Source organism: Micromys minutus (genome assembly GCF_963924665.1).
Source record: "Micromys minutus genome assembly, chromosome: 13".
In the NCBI taxonomy this organism is placed as follows: domain Eukaryota; kingdom Metazoa; phylum Chordata; class Mammalia; order Rodentia; family Muridae; genus Micromys; species Micromys minutus.
Genome location: NC_137982.1, coordinates 2,050,660 through 2,071,814, shown reverse-complemented (window position 1 = coordinate 2,071,814; position 21,155 = coordinate 2,050,660). Strand labels below are relative to the sequence as shown.

Genomic DNA, 21,155 nt, shown 5'->3' with positions numbered 1-21,155 from the left:
GGGGGAACTTGGCAGAGAAGAACAAGTCCTTCTGAGACATGTCCACAGCCAGCTGGCAAGGGGAATCTCAGTGGTTTGTATAACAGCTTGTTAAGACTTCAAGCCATCAAGACCATTGATTGGAGTGGCAACCACCATTTGTAGTCTAAAGAAGCTGAGGGAGAACTGGGAACTCCGAGGAAAGGCCAACTGATCCACACAGGCTGATCTGTTGTTTGGATCTGGAGAACTGCAAGAACCACCCAGCAGTTGTTGGGGAGGAAGCAGAATTTCAGGCCCACTCCACCGCATGTATGTCAGCTCAGCCTCACGGGCCCAGCACCTGCTGCTCTGTTGGTAACTCTGTCCAAGGGTGTCCTGCAGGGTCCATCTTTTCAACCCAAGGCTCAGCCTGGTCATTGCGTTGTCCTAGACACACTCCCCATATCTTCCCCTTCCTGGCTCTCTCCTCCTCAGAGCCCTGGCGGGAGCTGCCTGAGGCAGACCTCCAGCCAGGTCCTCAATCCCTCACATCTGCTCCCCTCAACCATGGAGGCCAGAGCCACACTCTCAAGGCCCTGGGGAGGACCCCGGATGATTGGCAGCTCCCATGATTCTCTTTGGGTGGTCTCATTACCAAAGCTCTGCCTGTCTTCTCCTAGCCTCTCCTCAGCCCTGAAGGCCCCTCTGACTGTCTGTGACCAGGACTCTTGTCAGAGGATTTAGGCCACCCTAGTTCTTGCTAACCTCAGTTGAAATTGTTAATCTCTGAATCAAGGCCTTATTGTCTAAAAGAGCTCACAGTCACATGTCATTGGACCACATTGTTTCATGAGGCTGGCAGCCAACCTTTCAGCACCTGGGCCTCTCCACAGTTATCGTGGTTTCTTCTTTTCTTTCTTTTTCTTCCTTTTCCCTTTTTCTTTTCCTTTTTTGTATATTTTATTTATTTATATTTCAAATGTTATCCCTTTTCCCGGTTTCCCCTCTGGAAACCCCCTATCTCATCCTCCCTCCCCCTGATTCTACGAGGGTGCTTCCCCACCCACCCCAGGAGAGTGAAAACTATTCTCTGTGCTTTTTATTTGCCCTTACGGGTTAGTAGAAATAGGCTCTGAGATAGGGGACCAGGCCATAGTCACCATTGCACTCAGAAGGGCTCCCTTGGCTGCCCTCATCTGCTTCTGACACTTTTAATCATGCAACTCCCATGCCCCAGACTGTTCCTACTGTCTGCGTCTGCGTCTGCGTCTGCGACTTCAGCACCAATGCGTAAGAGCATCCGTCAGCCTGCTTAGGGTGGCATTCACTGCATGGCCGCTGAAGTTCACCAGGTCTCTGAGAGAGCAGCCGTGTTCTATTAACTTGAGCAGTAGAGGCTCCTGGCTTGGTCATCAGTCTTGGGACTCCAGACTGACCCAGCAAACCAGCATGGGATGCAGCGTTTCCCAATGGTGTCCTTGTGTCCCAGGGCCAGAGCTTGTGCTCCACATGCTGTCCTTGACCTTGTCCAGAATACAGGATATTCAGATGAGCAACCCCTTCCAGGTAGGAGGGCACAAGGCCAACACACCTGTCAGGCCAGGGACCAAGAGGTGGGTCCCAGTCTTCTGAGTGGAAGTTTCTGGCAGTCATTCTGTGTTGTCCTTCTCCTGGTGACAGACAGGCACCCTGCTTACTGCTGAAAGTTTTTCTGGATCCCCAAAAGCCCTCCATGGCTGCCCTGCTGTCATGAGCCAAAATACTCAAGGACATCTCAAGGGACCAAGGCGCACTTCTGTTCATTGCTCAGTAGGGTCATGGAGGGACAGGGAATGTCTTAATGTCCCTTGTACATAAAGTCAAAGCAGGAATATAAGAAAGGTATAGACATGTTTATCCACCACCTGCCCCACCCTGAAGACTTGCAGTTTCCAGAGCAGAAAGGAGATTCAGAGCCACGTGGGACTGAGGGCACTGAGAGATTCCTCTCATAGATGGTGGCCTTCGTGGTCTGCTACTGACCCATGAAGAAAAGGCCAGTGTAGGTAGGGCCCTCAGAGCCTTGCCAGTTCTGTGGACCCCACACTGAATGGGATGCATCAAGTGTCCCCCAACATAGGTCACCATAGCCCTGTCTTTTCCATGGATCAGCACAGACCCATGGCCCACTCCAAGGCTCAGATCTAAGCTGAATCAGGTATGACATCAAAGATACTGAGACAGACTAGGGGATTCCTGACCAGTGTCAAGCACTGCTACCTGTTGCTTGTGTCACTACTAATGCTAGTGGGAAATTACTAATATAAACACTCCTTCTGATGTTAATTTTTCTGTGAAAATGGGGGTGGGGCCGTGCTTTGTCTCCCCATTTGTCAGCTGTTAGACTCTTCCTTGGTCTGCTGTCTGCCTTGAATAAGGACCGCCATCAAGCAGCCAGCCAGACTTCCTTACGCTGACCACAGATATCTTGAGGAAGCTACTTGTTGCTAAAGCATCACTCTGGCTCCAGGAGATGAGGTCCTAGCTATGCCTGTTTGAATCAGTTGATGCCAGACTTCTCCTCTAACCACATTCACCCCAGCCAGAGGAGGAGCAGTTTTTCTGGTGGTCTAGAGGGGTAGAATCCTGCCTGGTACAGAGAGATCGTGCCCTGCCCAGGACAAATACAACCCTTAATGTTTGTGAGTGTTTGCTATGGTGGGTACAAACACCCCTTTTCTAGATGCATTGGTAGAGTGTTGAGCTCCCTTTGTAATCTAAAAGGTCTTTTACTGTGTGGCCCTGCTGTGCCTGACATCTTATGTTTCAATATTAGGCTCAATAAATGACTTCTAGGGTTGCACAGGATGACTCATTGGAAAAATGCATTTGGCATCAAACTTGACAACCAATGTTTGATCCAATGGAGGCAAATGGTAGGCAGGAACTGACTGCTGAAAGTTGTCCTCTGACCTCCACTGCTGTGACATGGTACATGAAAAAACCCCACACAATAAATACAATGTAATAAATAAATAAATAAATAAATACAATGTAATAAAAATGAGAAAGGCAAGAAGAGATGTGGGAGACATCTTATCTGGTAGAGTACTTGCCTCATAGGGATGAAGAACTGAGGTCTGTTCCCAGAACCCATGTAAAAGCAAGGCACAGTGGCTAGTGATAAGTACCTGCAAACCCCAAAATCTAGACAATAGTCAGACGGAAGGCAGAAGGTGGGTCTCTGGAGATCACTGAGCAGCTAATCTAGTCCACTTAGTCAAATTCCAGGCCAGTGAGAGACTTTGTCTCAAACAAAAGATGAAGGGCGCCTAAAGACTGACACTCAAGGATGTCCTCTGGCCTACACACACAGAGTTACACAAAGACACACAGAGATACACAGACACACATACACAAAGACACATGCACACTCACAAAGACAGACGTAGACACACACAGAGTTATACACACAGACACACACAGAAAAACGCATACACACAGAGTTATACACAGACACATACAGACACACAGAGAAAGAGAGAGACATGCAGATATACAAACACAGACACACACAGAGACTCACACAAAAAGAGATACAGAAAGACACACTCACAGAGATACACTTACAGAGACATACTCACAAAGACACATAGACACACACACAGGGAAATACATACATAGAGGCACACAGAGAGACACATACAAAGAGATACAGAGACACTCACAGAGATATACTCACAGAGACATATTCGTAGAGACACACACAGGGAAACACATACATGGAGGCACACAGAGACACAGAGAGAGACACTCAGAGATACACTCTCAGAGACACACATACACAGACACACACACAAATGAATAAATAAATAAATAAATAAATAAATAAATAAAAGAAGACAACTTAGGCGGTGTGTTCCTGCCTGCTTTCATTACCCATCCCTAATGGAGTAGAATGAGCCTGCCTAGAAAGGAGTGGCCAGCAGCTTGGATGGTTGCCAGATGGTTGAAGAGCCACAGCAGCTGAGAAGCAATGAGGAGGCAGGGAAAGCAGGAGCCGGAACCATGGGGGAGACATTAGCCACACTCAGGACATTGGTTATGACAGCAGGAGCCAAAGCAAAAACAACAAACAAAACCAAACAACAACAACAAAAGCAGGTGTCAGCTGTGGCAGGGGTCATACAAGTGAGAAGGAACTAGGAGGTCCCGGAGGCCAGGACAGAGCTGACTGCAGAAGGAGAGAAAGTCATAAAGAGTTTAGGATGAAGGACAGAAAGCTACAGTATCAGAGAACAGAGACCGCAGACGCCGGCTCGCAGAGTCCTGAGAGCAGCCAGGATATAAAGGCCAGGGGTCTTGGGCACCCAGGTCGAGAACCGTAGTCAACACATGGGCAGTCTCACCTTTCTGGGCCTACATGGAGCTGTCACACATCACTAGGGACAGGGTCTCAGTAGCCATGAGCGCTCTAACACCGGGCTGTGCCACTCGCTCCTGGTCTCATCTGCTGCTGCCCCTGCCACTCACTGTGACCTGCAGCTGAGAAATACGACACTTGCCCAAGGATCGGCTTAAGAAGAGCTTCTTGCTGGCCTCAAGTACTAGCCATACAGAGCAAAAGCCCCAGCCGGGGGGTTGGGAACATTACCAGACCCAGGGGCAACCTGGACAGCTCCTGACCTCAAGGCGAACTCTTGGATACTCAAGAGTCAGTCAGGCAAGTAGATCTGGACTTAAGGCTAAGGAAGCCAAAGGATGTGACTCGTGTCAGCACCGCCGGGGAGCCTGTGGCCTGAAGATCATCTAGTCTCTCCGAGATGGGGTTCTCGGGACCCTGTGATCTCATCTCCTCCCAGGACCCTCGAGGCTGTGTTTCCTGAATTGAATCTTTGTCTAAAGAGCAGCTGGAGTTTGCCCATGGGAAAGTTTCTTGTTGCTGTGAGGCGTCCCCTGCAATGCTGTGACCAGGAGTTATCTTACCTTCCTGTGGCACACTGATGTCTACTCTACAGCCTGCTGTCACATGGCCACTCGTGTCATAGTTGTCATTTTTAAATATAAAATAAACTGGCACAGAGTGTGGATAGCAATTACGGCCAAAAAGCCCAACATTTGTAGAGAGGTTCTCACAATGACTTTGTTTAGTCTGCTAGTTTGATATTTTCTAGTGTCAAACTAACCTTGTATTGCAGGTAGAAAACACACTCGCTTACAGTGTATCTGTGTGAAGGTATGTACTGTTGTGTGGGTCCTCCGTGCCCAGAGAGGTGTCAGGTACTTGGGAGCTTGGGTTACCTGTTCTGATCCATTGTGTGGATTCTGGGAATAGAACCTAGATCCTCTGGCAGAGCACCCACTGACACACCCTAAATCCCCTTGTTTTCTGAACCTTGGTTCGGGGTCTTGCTAACTTGTCCTGCCTGGCTGGCCTCGAGCATGCTCAGCAACCTAAGCAGACTGAGGGGTTTTCCTCCTCCTGCCTGGGCTCCGCACACGGCTTGGCTATAGGCTCCCTACTTCATTTTCTCAAAGGTCAACATTTTCATTTCCCTGACGATTTCCTCTTTGGTGTGGTGTGGGTAGAGGACAAGGGGTCACAGATGTTGGTTAGAGGAAGCTGGTGGTGGCAACGTGTCCCTGCTGATTTTCAGTAATTGGTGGAATGGGGTAACATCTACAACCTAAGTATGGAGTTCTCTCTCACTCTCATTTTCTCTCCCTCTCTTCCACTTCATCTCTCTATCTCACCAAGGCTAAGAGGTAAGATTCTTCTTGTTTGGCCCTGTTGACTGTTTTATTAACCTTTGGAATGGAAAGCAGCCCCTCCCTGCCTCTGGCCCCTCCCTGCCTCTGGCCCCTCCCTGCCTCTGGCCCCTCCCTGCCCCACTCCTTCCCCTTTGTTCTAGGGTCTACACTACCTGATATTAAAATTACACTTTACATTTCTTTCAGCTAAAGTGGGTCTGTTGCAACCTGTACTTTTGCTTTCAGCTCCCGTCTGTTGTCACCTTTAGAGAGGGTTCCATTTAGACAGCAACAGCTGTACTGTGGCTTTTAATCATCTGTGCTGGTCCCTGTGCTGTGTTTGGTGTATTTTGACCAGTTGTGTTTAGTATAACTATTAATTAAAAGACTTAAAGACCAGAACTGTAGATGTGGATGAAACTTGACGGTAAGGTACATCACAGCATGTGCCAGGACTCAGCTAGATTCCAGGACAGCTAACAGAACAAAACCAGAAATGTATGAACAGATTCTTGATCTTCTCTGGCAGAGAGAAGTCTAGGATCCGATGATATTTTTAGGCATTTGATGAAATGCATTTTAATGGAAAAAATTATTATTGTGAGCAGCTGGTATTTGTCCCTTCAGGAACACCTGGGTGGGACATTTCATGTTATCTCAAGGGGGAAGGAAAAGCCTAGACCAGTTTTCCTGTCATTTTTCCATCCCTGCATACTGGGGGTGTGTTAGCCAGGTTTCTGTCACTGGGTTAAACACACCAGAGAACAATGTGACGGAGGGAGGATTTATTTTGGCTCCAGGTTTCAGAAGTTCTTCCCATGATTGATCAGTCTCATGGCTCTGGGCCTGTTGTGAGTCAGAACATAAGGGCAGAGAGGTTGGTGGAGGAACTGACCATATCAAAGTAGCAGAGAGAAGGGACAAGGAGCCAGAATGAGATGTAGTTGAAGGGGACACTCTAAGTGACTATATTCTACCAGCCCCAGCCTAATTTTGCAGCCTCCCAAAATAGGGCCACACTTGAGATCCACATATGACAGGTTAACCTCATACTTGCTCTTCAAGACTGGGTGTCAGAGAAACACAAGAAGACACAGGCACTGGTCTGAGAAGCTGCTAGTCTCTCGGATGGTAGAAGATGTCAGCTGCAGTGGCATGGAGCAGTACGGTCAGCCATCAGCACTTTCAAACACAGCCCACACCTGGAACGACACTTGAGGTGACAAATACAGCCCATTTCACAAGGGCAATGGCCTCTGTATGCTGCCATCTTGTTTGTCATATCAAGGGACGTAATTGGAGACTTTGGGAGAATTCAGCTGCTGAGACACAGGCAGGAGAAGTGAATAACAGAGATACCTGGAGAGAGATATTGGCCACCAGCAAAATGATGGTGCCCCTGACTCTCGAATCACCTGCGCATGTTGTTCTCCTGTTCAAGGATTAAGACACACGTGCCGATGTGGGGACATGCTTACAGGAATGGTTCAGGCATGGCATGAAGGACAACCTGACAGGTGCAGAGACCTCTCCCATGATATGGAACTGCTAACCTGCTTCCTGCTCTCTCCTAAAGAGCACTGACCCACCCTCTCACACCCATCATGTCAGGCTTCCTGCTCAGCACCTTCTATGCTAACATCAAAACCTGGGCCATGCCAGCTCCGCAGCACAGTCCAGGGCTTGTCAGACAGTCCTCACTAATATTGTTTATGGAAACTCGAGTCCACCTTTGATCCAGAGAGGCACAAAGATGCCATTGTGGGACCAGCATCTGTCTCTAGGACCATGGAGTGTGGTCAGCCCCACAGGAACTGAAACCCTTCTCTAGAGATGACCTTCTGTGTCTCGGGGCAGGTGGCAAGTCTGGGAAATGTAGAGTGGGGTGTGGAAGGCAGAATTCCCATTGTGAGGGAAGTTGGGCTAAGGCCAGAGCCAGGGCAGCCAGGGCAGCCTTCACTGAACTCAGAGAACACAGGCCAGCCCGTGGAAGCATGGCGCCTCTCGCATCCATTTGTCCATAGGGAATGAGACCTGGCTCTGTTGAGAGCATGTGGGTCCTCAAAGCTAAGGAGAAGGGAGGCTGTGGACTCCAGAGGCACGACGTCCAATGGGAGCACAGGGGTGGTTCAGGGCAGGCTGTATGGAGCCTGGTTCTCCATCCCACCTCAGGGCACAAGATGGTAAGAAATGAATCACATGGACCTCAGTTGTACCAGAGCAGCCCTGGCTCTGAAAACATCCTCTCAACAGGCCCTCAGAGGATGGAGCAGCAGGAGGTCAAGTCTCCTTGTTGGACATGAAACCCCTGGAGTTCCCAGAGGTGACCTTCCTCACTAATTCCTTCCGGGTTTTCTCTACCATACTGAAGCTCACTGTTCAGTTCACCTGCTCTTATCAGCGGCACATGTTGTTTGGTGTTATTTATTTTACACCCCAAATGGAGCTTCTCCTCCCAGTCCCTCACTTTCCACTCTTTCCCCTAACTCCCCTCCCTTTCTCCTCAGAGAAGGGGGGACCTCAAACCACCCTGGCATATCAAGTAGTTGCAGGACTGGGTGCATCTTCTGTTGAGGCTAGACAAGACAGTCCAGTTAGGAGAAAAAGATCCAAAGGCAGGGAACAGAGTCAGAGACGGCTGGTAGCAGCTCCTGGCCCCACATGAGGACCGAGCTACATACCTGTTACATAGGTGGGGTGTCTACGTTCATCCCATGCGTGCTCCCTGGTTGGTGGTTCTCTGTGAGCCCCTATGTGCCCAGATAAGTTGATTTTGTAAGTTTTCAGGTGGTGTCCTTGACCTCTCTGACTTTTTCAGTCTTTCCTACCACTTCACATGATTCCCCGAGCTCTACCTAATGTTTGGCTGTGGCTTCTGCATGTGTTCCCATCAGCTGCTGGATGAAGCCCAGAGGATAGTTATGCTAAGCTTCTGTCTGCAAACATAACACAGTCCCATTAATAGTACCAGATGTAGGCTTTCATGGCATGAAACACGCAGGGTGGGCCAGTTATCGGTTGGCTGTTCCCTCATTTTTGGCTCCCTCTTTACCCTTGCACCTTCTTAGGCAGGAAAAATTGTGGGTTGAAGGTTCTGTGGCTGGGAATCCAAACTTACACAATTACTCTGGACATCAATTTGACAATTTCTTAGAAAATTAGAAATAGTTAAGGCTCAAGACCCAGCTATACCATTCTTGGGCACATACCCAAAAGAGGTTCTACGATCTCACAAGGACACGTTGTTCAACTATGTTCATAGCAGCTTTATTCATAATAGTCAGAAATTGGAAGTATACTAGATGTCACTCAACTGAAGAATGGATACAGAAAATGTGGTTTCTTTACACACGGGAATACCACTCAGCTATTAAAAACAAGGCACCATGAAAATCTCAAGCAAATTGATAGAACTAGAAAAGATCGTCCTGAGTTTGGTAACCCAGACCCAGAAAGACAAATGTGGTGTTAAATGTTTTAAGTAACTTATATATTCTATATGTCCTTCCCCTGTTGGATGCTATGTGCAAAGACTTCCTCCTCTCTGTGGGCCATCTCTTTGCTGCTTCTTTCCTTGGCTGTGCAGAGAGAATTTCCATTTCACACAGTTCTATTTGTCTTGGGATTATTTCCTGTGTAATTTCAGTCCTAGCCAGAAATTCTTGTCTCTGTTATATGAATCTTCACATTGGCTTGTGCCAGTGTCCTCTGTCCTACCACATTGACTCTGCAACTGCCATGCTGGTGTGGTGACAGCAGCTCTGTAGGTTAAAACCAGAGGTTACAACTCCTCCGTTTCTTCTGTGCTCCCCTATGAGCTTGTTTTCTGTTTCTGTGAAGACTTTTGACAAAACTTTGTATCAAAACTGAGACTTGTCTTCAGTAATATTGTCATGTTCACGTGTTCAATGTCCCAATTGGTGAACCCGTGTTCTTTCTGCAGTTTGTCCCCATAAATGTCCCCCCTGCTTTGCTTTCTGTAGAAATTTAATTTTAACACCTCCCTCCTAAGGTTTATTCCTCAGTGTCCCTCTCCTCTCTCTTTCTATTTTTCCTTTTTTAGTTGATGTGACTTGAGTCACCTTCATGCTTTTGAGGCACATTCGTTGCTATTATTCAATGTAGAAAAATTAATAATTTTTATGATAATTTTATATTCTGTTATGGTGCTGGAAGTTGGCTTACAAACAGATGTCGGAGATTTCTGATGGCCTATTGAAATCTTTGTAAATACAAATCAATTTAAGGTGCATATGAACATAGCTGGACCTTTCACATCCTTTCCTGCCATATTGCTGGGGCTAAAACTTCAAGCTCTGTACTGGGTAGAAGAAGAAAGTGTGTATACTCTTGTCCTGTGTGGGGACCTGTCTTTGTACTGTCAAGGTGTGCTAAAGTGGAGACTGAAGCTGAGAGGTGGGGTAGACCAATGCAGCTTCAGGGTCCGAAGACCCCACAGGGAGCAGAAGTTCAACTAGGTGAGCTATGGCTCCTGGCCCAAGCACAGTTTCAAACCTGCAGAGTCCACTTAGTGGATAAGACCAGCTGCAGAAAACAAGGGTGAAGTCTGCTGCCTGCCCCAACTTCCTGACAGTGGGACTCTTGGCTCTCAGGACCAGCACCCTACTCTCCACATTGCCTCCCTCCCGGGCCCCCACCCTGGAGCTCTGTGGCAAGTCACTGAATTTCCATAGTTCCTGTTCTTGGCCTCCAAACTAGACCAGGTTTGAACAACAGCTTTCTTCTCAGGATGGTTCATGGCCTCAGCCCTCAGAGCTGGGACACTGCCACATCTGGAGCACCTGACCAGGAAAGTGACTGTTCCTAACAGGAAGGGCAGCTGGATTTGAGGCTTGTGTGACTGTGAGCTTGGCCATTGGAAAAGATGCCAGCTCTGTGAACAAAGCCTCCATGCTGACCTTTGCCCAAGACTCTGACTCCTCACCCTAGAATAGTCACTATGCTGGAACTTTGCTTGGGTTTGAAATGGACTAGCATTGGATAAGGACACCCCAAGTCCAAGTTCTTAGCACAAAGGGGATTATTTGCCTCAGAAAGACAAGGTCAGGGAATAAGAGACAAAGACAGGAGCTAAAAGATGAGAGGGAAGCAAGGAAAAGAGCAAGAGAGATAAGAAGGGATGCTTGTCCCAGAGCTGCAGGAGAGGAGGAGGGATGCTGTTCCAGGGATGCAGAGGAGGAGGAAGGATGCTTGTCCCAGGGATGCAGGGGAGGAGGAGGAGAGATGCTTGTCCCAGGGATGCAGGGGAGGAGGAGGAGAGATGCTTGTCCCAGTGCTGCAGGAGAGGAGAAGGAATGCAGGAGAGGAGGAGGGATGCTTGTCCCAGGGATGCAGGAGAGGAGGAGGGATGCTGTCCCAGGGATGCAGGAGAGGAGGAGGGATGCTGTCCCAGGGATGCAGGAGAGGAAGAGGGGATGCTGTCCTAGGGATGCAGGAGAGGAGGAGGAGATGCAGGAGTGGAGGAGGGATGCTTGTCTCAGGGATGCAGGAGACAAGGAGGGCACATGATGGGATGATGACAAAGGACTGCCTTTTGATGTAGAAGAGGACAGATGAGGCACAAAGGCGCATGGTGACTATACAGGTGAAATGGGAAGCCCATGTTAGGATGAGGTGATTGATTTTACTTAGGTGTGATAACTAGGGCAGCCAGAGAGGGAACTGATCGCTGGACTTCAATAATTTCATATCTGGACATGGGTCGTCAGCCTAAGAGGAGGAAGTGGCCAAAAGGGAATGGATGTTGGAGGCTAGCTTTGGGAACGTGATCTAATGGCTTTTAGCAGGGCCAGGGAATCGGGAGAGGGCAGGGCCTGCCAGACTCATGCTTGCCTTGCGTGGGCTGGCCACAGTCCCTTCAGCTCTCCTCCTTCTGGTGTATGTCATCTGTTACTACACGTCCTCAGCTGTGTGATCACGGCCTTTGTGAGTGTCCAACCCATCCTCCCTTTCTCTGTGAGAGCAGCTCTCTAGGTAACTTTTTCTTATCCTGACTCTTCTCCTTTGCCAGGGCCATGAAGTCACCTTGTCAGCCTTCACTGAACTGCAGGTCTTGGGCTTAGGTGTTGGCCATGCTAGAGAACTGCAGCTGTTGCTCTCCAGCCCTCTGGGGAAGGGTTCCATGGTGTCCATTAGTAATTAGTTCCAGTCGGTCTTGTTCCTGCTCTTGTGCCCTGTGAGCGTCTGGCTAAGGGCATCAGCTGAGCATTGGCTCTGAGAACAAAATAACATAGGAGGTGTGGCTCATAAACAGAAATTGATTTCACAGTTTCAGAGCCAGGGGAGCCCAAGGTCGAGGAGCTGGCAGGTTTGGAGTTTCCTAAGGGCCCACTTCCTGGGTCTCAGATGGCTGTGAACCATGTGTCTTATCAGGGCAGAACTCCGGTCTCTGCTCATTCAAACCATCAATTACACTGTGAGACCTGCACCTCTGAGAATCCCCACTGTAACCCACCTCCTTGAATTAGGTCTGAACACACACAGTATAGGTGGACACAAACATCCAGGCCATTGTGAGTCTGGCTCTCTGAATATCAACTCCTGTCCTAGCTGTGACAACAGAGACTGTTCCACTGTCTTTCAGATTGTGGGGTCGGGTGGTATTATCCAGCCATCTGTGAACTTTACAGCAGTATGCAGTTTGCTGGAGCTCTCCCAGGAAAAGAAGTTGCTCACAAACTTTTCTTTGATGGGAAAGGCTGGGAGTGGGAGAAAAAGAGGAAGAGGTATGAGGAAGTTTGTGGGGGAAACAGGGTATGAGGATTGAGAGGGGAGCTGCCAGAGAAGAGGGGGTTCTTTCCCTCAGGAGAGAGATGACCTCTGTGTTGCTACAGGTTCTCCTAGAGATAAGAAATGCTGGTGTTATGAATTACTTCACAGAATTACACAGAGTGATCACAGGACACAGTGTCACCTGAGCAATTCTAGAAGACCTGAGAGTTGTTCATGGGGTTCTGGGCACGCTCTCACTGTAACAAGAAGACTTTGGGGGAGCTTTAATCATCCTCACACCATATTCCCAGCTCAGAGACCCCAGGATGCAGGATGACTGCAAGCTCCAGCAGAGGTGTGTGGAGTGGCCTTACTCTACCTCACAGAACCACGAAGCCTCGGAGCAATCTCAGTTGCTCAGTGAAGAGGGACCTGGGCTCTCTTGCTAACAGAGTTAGACTTTTCTGATGGAGACGCCCAGAGTTCGGAGAGTGGAAACAAGGCAGGCAGGTCTGGAAGGCAGAGCCCCTCTCAGGGCTGGGGCTTTTTCCTCTAGAAATCTTCCATTCCCCTGAACTCAGGAAGCCATCTTCCTTTGACACTGCCATATTCTATCCTACAAGAAAACTCTAAACAAAAAGTACAACTGTTCAAAACACCTCAGTACCTCAAAGAGGTTCAGGAAATCCCTGAAACCCACCAGATTCTTGCAGCCCTCTCTCCCTGAGTAAGCAACAAAACCTGAGAGTCCTTCTCAGACAAGGCAAGCTGGAAAGAAGACTCTGATACCAACCCAGGTCGTGGAAAATCAGAAAGCAGCAGCGCTGCCTGAGTTATGTTGAGACACTAGCTCCATGTAAGAGTTTGAAAGCAGCTAACAGTTTGCAGACCTTATTCTTAGCCAAAGGACTGTTACTCCCAGAGTGCTAGACTGTGACCCTAAGGTCAGGCCATCAAAAGTTGAGCCTTGACAGCAAACTCCGTGCCACGGGGTTCATCTCCCTGTATTGTGTATCTTTAATTAAATTTACACCAGACTTTCATCTGCTGCTTTAATCTCACATCTCTGCAGAGCACTTGGAAAACAAAACAAACTAATATAGTAATGCCTCATGTAGAAGAAAATCCTCCAAACTAAGACAGTTGGAGTTTGTGTCTTTGAACTCCAGCCAGTCTTCCCTATACTGCAGCTCTCAGAAGGGCAAAGGAAGTGGCTTCTTGCAACAAACTTTGCTACAAAAAAAGAGAGAGAGAGAGCATTTATTTTTAAGTTTAAATGTTGTTTGGGGAATTTTTCCTGGTGGACTCAACTCCACAACACCGATTGGAGGTTTAGGCCAGTGTCTCTTTAAAAGACCATCCTCGGTCAAGTTCTCTGCAGGCTGGGCTGATGGTCCCAGTTCCCATCTTGTGCAAGTGTAGCCTGGGTGTGGCCACACTGCTTTGTGCTCTCAGAGGATCATACACATGAACCTGCCCATAAGTTGGTTCTGTGAATGAAACACACACACACACACACACACACACACACACACACACACAAACATACAAACACACACACACACACAAGCTTATTTTTAAAATGAAAAGCCTTCACTACCTCAAAGGCTGGGCAAACCCAAATTTTCCCAGCTACCCCAGGCTCTATCGGGGAAGAAGCCCATGTCTGTTTACCTAAAATCTCACATGGCTGGTTGGCTTTACTTGCTGCTGGTCCTACATCCCATCTTGAATTATGGTGAATCTCCGGTTCCTCAGTGATTTTGTCTGTGCAATTCTATGTTTCAAACCCTGAACTGCCACTGGCTATTAGAATATTTATTGATTGATCAAAAACTATTTGAGGACAAGGAACTTTAACACTTGGGCAAGCAGGTTCTCAATTGAATCAAAGCTTTAGAACCGGTCTCCAACACCTCCCCTTTTCTGGCAAAAACAAAAACAAAAAAACAAAAAAAATATAAAATAAAAAAGCACTCTTCTCTCAGACACAAATTGAGTAACTGAGTAAAACCATACAATTATACAAATCATAGAGTATAATATATGGTTAACATTCAGTCCACCATATTTGTCAATTAGATAAAGTACTCTGCCACCATCCCTAATTTAAAGAGTTTCCAACTCTATACCTGAATTATGCTTTGATTCCAGACTGTAACATCATCTGAAAACACTGTTTCAACCCTGTATCATATCTCTCAATGATAAACAACTTAAGTTTAATTATGGGACTATAATTAGTCTTCAATCCTGTCAGAATTCCAAGAATGAATTATTACCTGAGTATATAATAAGCACCAAACATAATTCTAAAACTTACACAGTTGTAGAGACAGCTGACTATGTGGACAGTCCTCTAATTTCTTATCACATTGGAGAATCTGCCTTCAGTCTTTTTGTACAGAGCCAGTTGGCAGATCCAGCAATGAAGTAGGAATATAAAGGCTAGCTTACCCTGTCTTGGCAGAGGTTAGTAACTGACTATCCATATCTGGTTGCCATTTGGACAGCATTTAAATAAAAGATTTATTTATTTATTACATAAATTTACACTTTCACTGTCTTCAGACTCACCAGAAGGGCATCAGATCCCATTACAGATGGTTGTGAGCCACCATGTGGTTGGTGGGATTTGAAGACAGGACCTCTGGAAGAGCAGAACCTCTGAACCATCTCTGCAGCTCTGGACAGCATTTTGTCTGCAGATGCAATACACAACTTCTGACAATCCCCTGCCCCGTGGCTACCTTGCCAAGATAAGCAACCTCACCTGGAGGTAAAGGAGAATGGGAAAACTGTCAGGAGCAGTCATGACATTGTCAAATGATCCTTAAAAGTGAAATAACATTAAGCGTTACATTCTGTGAGTTTCTGATGTTTTTGAAGACTAGCTATGTAACGTTTATTTGAACTTAAAAAACTTAGCTACTGGAAGCATTTCTCTGGCTTCTTTTTCTTTTTTTAAACACACAGCAGCTACTCTTACCATTTCTATTTGAGAACATTGAAAGCACTTTATTATATTTACATGAAAATAGAACCTAACCATGAGTTTACTCTCTGGACCTTACCCTGCATTGCACAATGATCCTAAACAGTTTGTACTAAAGGTATAAGGTCTGGGTCAAAGTCTTGTATTCTTCAATGAGGTGCACAGGCACATGCCTGTCTAAAACCAACAATATTAATTTCAAATATTATAATATACAAATTTATACCAATGAAAACATTATTTGTATATTAACATGTAATAATTTTGTACCAATTAAAAAATTATAACTCCATTTTACATCAATTACAAAGATTTCTATGAATGTGAGATTTTGGCTAAACAATGCGTTGCTCATGAATAAATTTAGTAATCTATCCCACTTCTCCCCTCCTGTTCAGATTTATGATCATTGCCAAATTATCCCCTAAAAGTATAACCTATTTATAATTTGTAAAATAACCCTACCCAGACACCCACATCAAGGCTTCAGGCTGACAACTCTCCATAGCTTCTAACTGCTGATGTGGGCAAAAAGAAATTTTCTAAAGGGTTGGAAGGGGAGAATAATTAGGAAATTGATTAGACTGAAAAGGCTAGCTTTACCTTCTGTTATCCAGTCTCTGTGTGCTTAGAAGGCTCAGGGCTTAATTGAAGTTATGACTGGGTGTGTCTGAAAGCTTGGTTGACACAAGCTCATCTGGAATCAGTAACAATTCCTGAAGCTGTTCTAGAAGCAAGTCACTGGATAGCACCAGGAAACAGGAGGTTGGAAGAGACAGCAGGTCAGTCTAGCATCTCTGAGGATGAATCTTTTGCTGTGATGAGATCCCTAACTAGAGAATGTTGTATCTCTCCAGGAAAAGGTTTGTCACACAACATTATGGGACACCAGACTGCTATGCACCTTTCTCTCTTCCTGCTCCTCATCCTCTTTAACCTCCTTCACCCCTGGCAGAATTGTCCAAAAAAACCTCCTGTCTTGGATCTGCAGTGAGTCAGTTTTATGGGGTTAACCAGTAATGTCATATAAGTTATTTCTACAAAGTGAAATGAGCCAATTCAGGTCAGATTAAAATATTTATAAGCACAGCTTTATTGGGAGAATGTCTTGGGCAGGCATGTTCACTGGCTCCAAGGAAGAAGGCCAGGGAAGTCATGGGGAGGTAGAGGGGAGGTGTAAGAGAAAGAAAGCAGGCACACAGAGAGATGAGAATCAAAAAAGAGCAGGAGAAACAAAAATGTCTGGGTTTTATAGGGAAGAATCTCTGGGAGAAGAACAGCCCAGCTTCTGGGCTAGAATGTCTAGGATTAGGGACAAATAATGCCGGGTGAGGACTGAGGGACGCTGGGGGGCCAGGTAAGGACTGAGGGACGCTGGAGGGCCAGGTGAGGACTGAGGGACGCTAAGGGGCCAGGTGAGGCAACACCATTTGTTGAAGAGACTGTCCTTTTTCCATGGAATGATTTTAGCCTCTTTGACAGAGATCAAGTGACCATAGATATGTGGGTTCATTTCTGGGTCTTCAGTTCTGTTCTTTTGATCTACCTGTGTATCTCTGTACCAATACCATACTGTTTTTATCATGAATGATTTGTATTATAGCTTTATCAGAGATGGTGATTCTCTGGAAATTCTTTTATTATTGAGAATAGATTTCAATATCCTAGGTTTTTTGATATTCAAAAAGAGTTTGCAAATTTTTCTTTCCAACTATATGAAGAATTGAGTTGGAATTTTGATGGGAATTGCATTGAATCTGTAGGTTGCTTCTGGCAAGATGGCCATTTTTACAGTGTTGATCCTTCCAATCCATGAACATGTCAGATCTTTTTACTGGATCTTTTTAAGTTGACAAAAAGATTTGTATTTTCCAACTTCAAACATTTTCTATGTGAATCAATTTTTCATCCGTCTTCAACACATTAATTCTCTTTCTGGTCACCATCCAAGGTCTTCCCACAGCCTCTAACCTCTATACCTTGCTTTTACCAACCCCTGTCACCTTCTGTAACCCTCAAACACATTCCCAGACCCTCACACACTTTCTTGGAAGTTTGACCAACGCAAGGCGCTCTGCATACAGGACTGAGACAGTCTGATGGTGAAATGCTTTATTAGGATGGTGGTGGGGTGGGTGAAGCCATGGGCGAAGGGAGGCCATCAGGAAAGGTGAGGGAAATTTTCTGAGGCTATGGATCTCCAAGGATGTCTCAGAACTGAGTTGGCTTAGGGCAGGATCAGAAGCTGCATCCATGAGGGGCTGCTGTGTCGACAAGAACAGAGGGGAGAGGCAGACGCTGGCCAGTGGTCTATCCTAGAGCTTTTGTGCAGTTACTGCTGGACAGCCACGGGCATGAGACTGACCCTGTTTCTACACCCGTGATGGGGAAAGTGTCTGCACATCCTTGGGTATGGGGGATGAAGGAATATAGCCATTCAGAGAGAATTCAGGCATTGCATGAGGAATCACTACTTAAGTAGACTATTTCTACAGAAGGGTAAAAGATGATAGAATCACATGAACCTTACAACTCCCGTACCCAGAAAGATGGGTTTCCATGGTCCTTCTAGAGGATCACTTACCCTAGTCACTCTCAGCCACACACTTATCTGTAAAAGCAAAACAAAAACAAAAAACAAAACATACAAACAAAAAAAAGGGGTGTGAGAAAGAGTTTTAGCATAATGACCCATCACATCTGTAGCTCAGAACCTCCCAAAGCCAAGACTTGAAGCTGGGCTCTGGTGTTCTTATGAGGGGCTGGTGGGGTTTGAGGGAAGCCAAAAGACACATGGAGCACAGAGTGACACACAGACACACAAGTTCCCAAAGGCATACAGGAACATGGAGAGACAGAAACAAGCTGGGTTCAGGAATGACAAGGTCAAAGCATTCTCTCACCCATCTGCTCAGGAACAAAGATGTTTTCTTCTCTGAATCCCTTGCTCTTTGCAAATTTCTTGAATTCTTCCATGGCCTCTGGGTTTTCCTCAGGGTCTTTGCCTGTGGGGAAAAGGCCAGGTAAGCAGGACAGCAGGAATGCAGCGTTCGGCATAGAAGCATTGAGAGTCAAGAGCACTGACCAGCACTGGGCATGACAACCTGGAGCTGTGAGGACAGGAAGGAGGACCTTGAAGGGGACAGCTGATCTAGATGAAAACTCTTACACACTGAGTGACCCCGATGTCCCTCTGTGAACATTACAAGGCTTTCTGGGTCACTCACAACCTTTAAAGGATCTAGATCTCAAAAGCACAAAGCTCTCACCTTACCCTGGAGACAGAGGAGAATGATCCTACCTCCACCTCAGAGCCTCTGTTAGAACATTCATCTTCATATTGGCTGTCAGTTGCCTGAAATCCCTAGAAATGTCACTGGTCAGCTCCAGATGCAGAAACCATGTCAACATACTCAGATTCCCAAAGGTCAAATAAGCTGGGTCCTCTCCCCTCTTACCCTATTTTCACTTTGGATATTACGTAGTTTCTGGGCAGCACAGTGACCATCCCCTGTCCCCAGTGCCCTTCACAGATACTAGAAGCAGAGACTGTGGACAGGACATGGGTCTCTGTGCTTCCTTACCAACCAGTTGCCCCTTCCTAAGTGACTTCTTGTGGCGCTGGCCTTCAAGGTAGATGATGCAATGGTCCTTTACAGGAATCTCCTGAATGTAGATGACCTTATTGCCTTTAACTTTGGTGAAAAGAGAAATGGCTCTTAGAATGTCATTTCTTGAAAAACATTTGACAGGTTTTCAAAGAAATATTCAGGAACACAGTTGTCTGTGCAGGAGACCCACCCAATCCAGATGTTGTCCTTCTGGGTTCTCAATAATTACACAAGCAATGCCAGGTCCAGATTATTATTTCAAGACAGGTCAGGGCTCACCTTGGTGACAGACCTGAGCACCTCCCTTCCTGCTCTCCTTCGCTTAGCATGCTTAATTAAGGGTTACTTAAGGATTGACACTATGCAGGAGTGCCCGGGGATGGCCATGGGAGAACTGTTTCTACCTGGTGGGGACTAACCCATGACCTCGAATATCCAGTGCATGGATTGTGACTGGGTGACCATACAGGGAGCTAAACAAGGCTGGCAGCCATCATGCCGGAACTGACGCTTGCAGGAGACTCTGGGCTCATGATACTCACAGGCAGTGTACTTGTTAGGTTCGTCAGTTTTATGCAACAACATTTTTTTGGTGTGACACTGACCATTTCTCCTGTAAAACAGAGGCCATACTCAACCCCCAAAAGCACACTTGCCTGAACAGGCAACCCTAACATTTTTTACCAAGATCAGGCCCAAAATTGAAAGGGCACCGAGCTCCCTCAAAGACGGGGTATTCAGTTACCTATACCAAGATAAGAATAAAAAGACCAGAAAGACACTTGTAGAGGCTTGGTGGGAGCACTCACCCAATCATTTCTTTGAGCTCTACATCCCCATTTTCCAGGGCTGTCACAGTTGTAGGGAACACTTTCATAGGTCTTTTCCCATCAGTGCGGTTCCTGTCACATACTGTGGCCTTTGTGTACCAGATCCCAGAGAACTGCAGAAGACAGAGACCAGAATACTGTCCAGCAAGGCTCCTATCTTCCCCAGGCTCTAGTGCCTGAGCCTGCTATCGAAAGTCCAGGGTCTAGGCCACAGCTCTGAAGCTGAAGTGGGCTGGCACCACACATCCCCAGAACTGCCCACTCTTAAAGGAGCCCGATCTTGAGTGGTCTGGCCTAGTAAAGACACAGGGTCTCTGCTTTCTAAGTGTATTTACTCTTGGAGATTGCAAATTCAGCACTGAAAAGTCTGCTGTTCTAACAATCACAGGCCATGAAAACTTCTGGTATTACATTTCAGACAAAGACCCTTGGCCTGATACCACTCTCCTGCTCCAGCAAGTGCTCTTGGAGTGTATCTTCTAGTGAACAGTAATGTCCCTGATCTGACCATCCCATGCTGGGTACAGAGTTAGACTTCTGTATTCAAGGACACCATTTGAACCAGTGGGCCATCAAAACCCAGGGTCAGACCATCTCTGACCATCACCCATTTTCCCTCCATCCTCACATCCTCCTGGTCATCTGGTGGGGCTTCCTGAGACTTTAGGACAGCCACCAGCGCCAACAGCAGGACTGTGAGGAACAGGTTCTTCATCTCCAGTCACTGGGATCTCACACGTGGCAGGTCACCTGGGCAGTGTGTGCTCTGGCTCCTCACAGGGTGCCCTTAATATCCCCCATGGACAGGAACATGTGCCTGCGTGGCACTAACCAGGTCCCTCCTCTCCATCTCTCATGGCCAAACACACATCCATCATGGAGCTGAGGTTGTTGTTGTTGGGATCTGATGAATATCACCTCAGTGTAATCTACATATGAAGACACACAATACCCAGGAAAGTCTGTGCCAACCAATGCTGTGTTCACAAAGGACAGTGGGGGATTAGCATCTCTAATCCAGGTGCAGGGAGAGATGGAGAAACAGGCTTTCCTTCACAACCCTGCCCTGCATATGCCAATGGCTGCTCTGAGCTATGTTCCCTGATACCTGGCTTCTGACCTCTTGCTGCTGAGATCTAGTCTGAGCTTCAAAATCAGAGACAATCTGCTGGGTCTCAGAAGGTTCGTTCCCTGTTGGAACTCACCTCACTGGCCCTTCCATGCATGTTTACCCCAGCTGTGTAAGCATCATCAGGGTAGACCCCATGCCACTAGGAAAGACCGTGACCCCTGATC

The 21,155-nt window shown here is 46.9% G+C and overlaps 1 protein-coding gene across 1 annotated transcript; it reads right to left on the bottom strand.

The window, feature by feature from the left end:
* Positions 1-17,656: 17,656 nt before the first annotated feature.
* Positions 17,657-20,574, bottom strand: LOC308428783 (odorant-binding protein 2a-like; the record flags this gene model as incomplete). The annotated part of the gene is made up of 5 exons (XM_080927356.1): positions 17,657-17,682; positions 18,322-18,423; positions 19,003-19,151; positions 19,839-19,972; positions 20,488-20,574. 5 exons carry the CDS (start codon positions 20,572-20,574, stop codon positions 17,657-17,659), a joined length of 498 nt encoding a protein of 165 aa, XP_080783482.1.
* Positions 20,575-21,155: the final 581 nt, after the last annotated feature.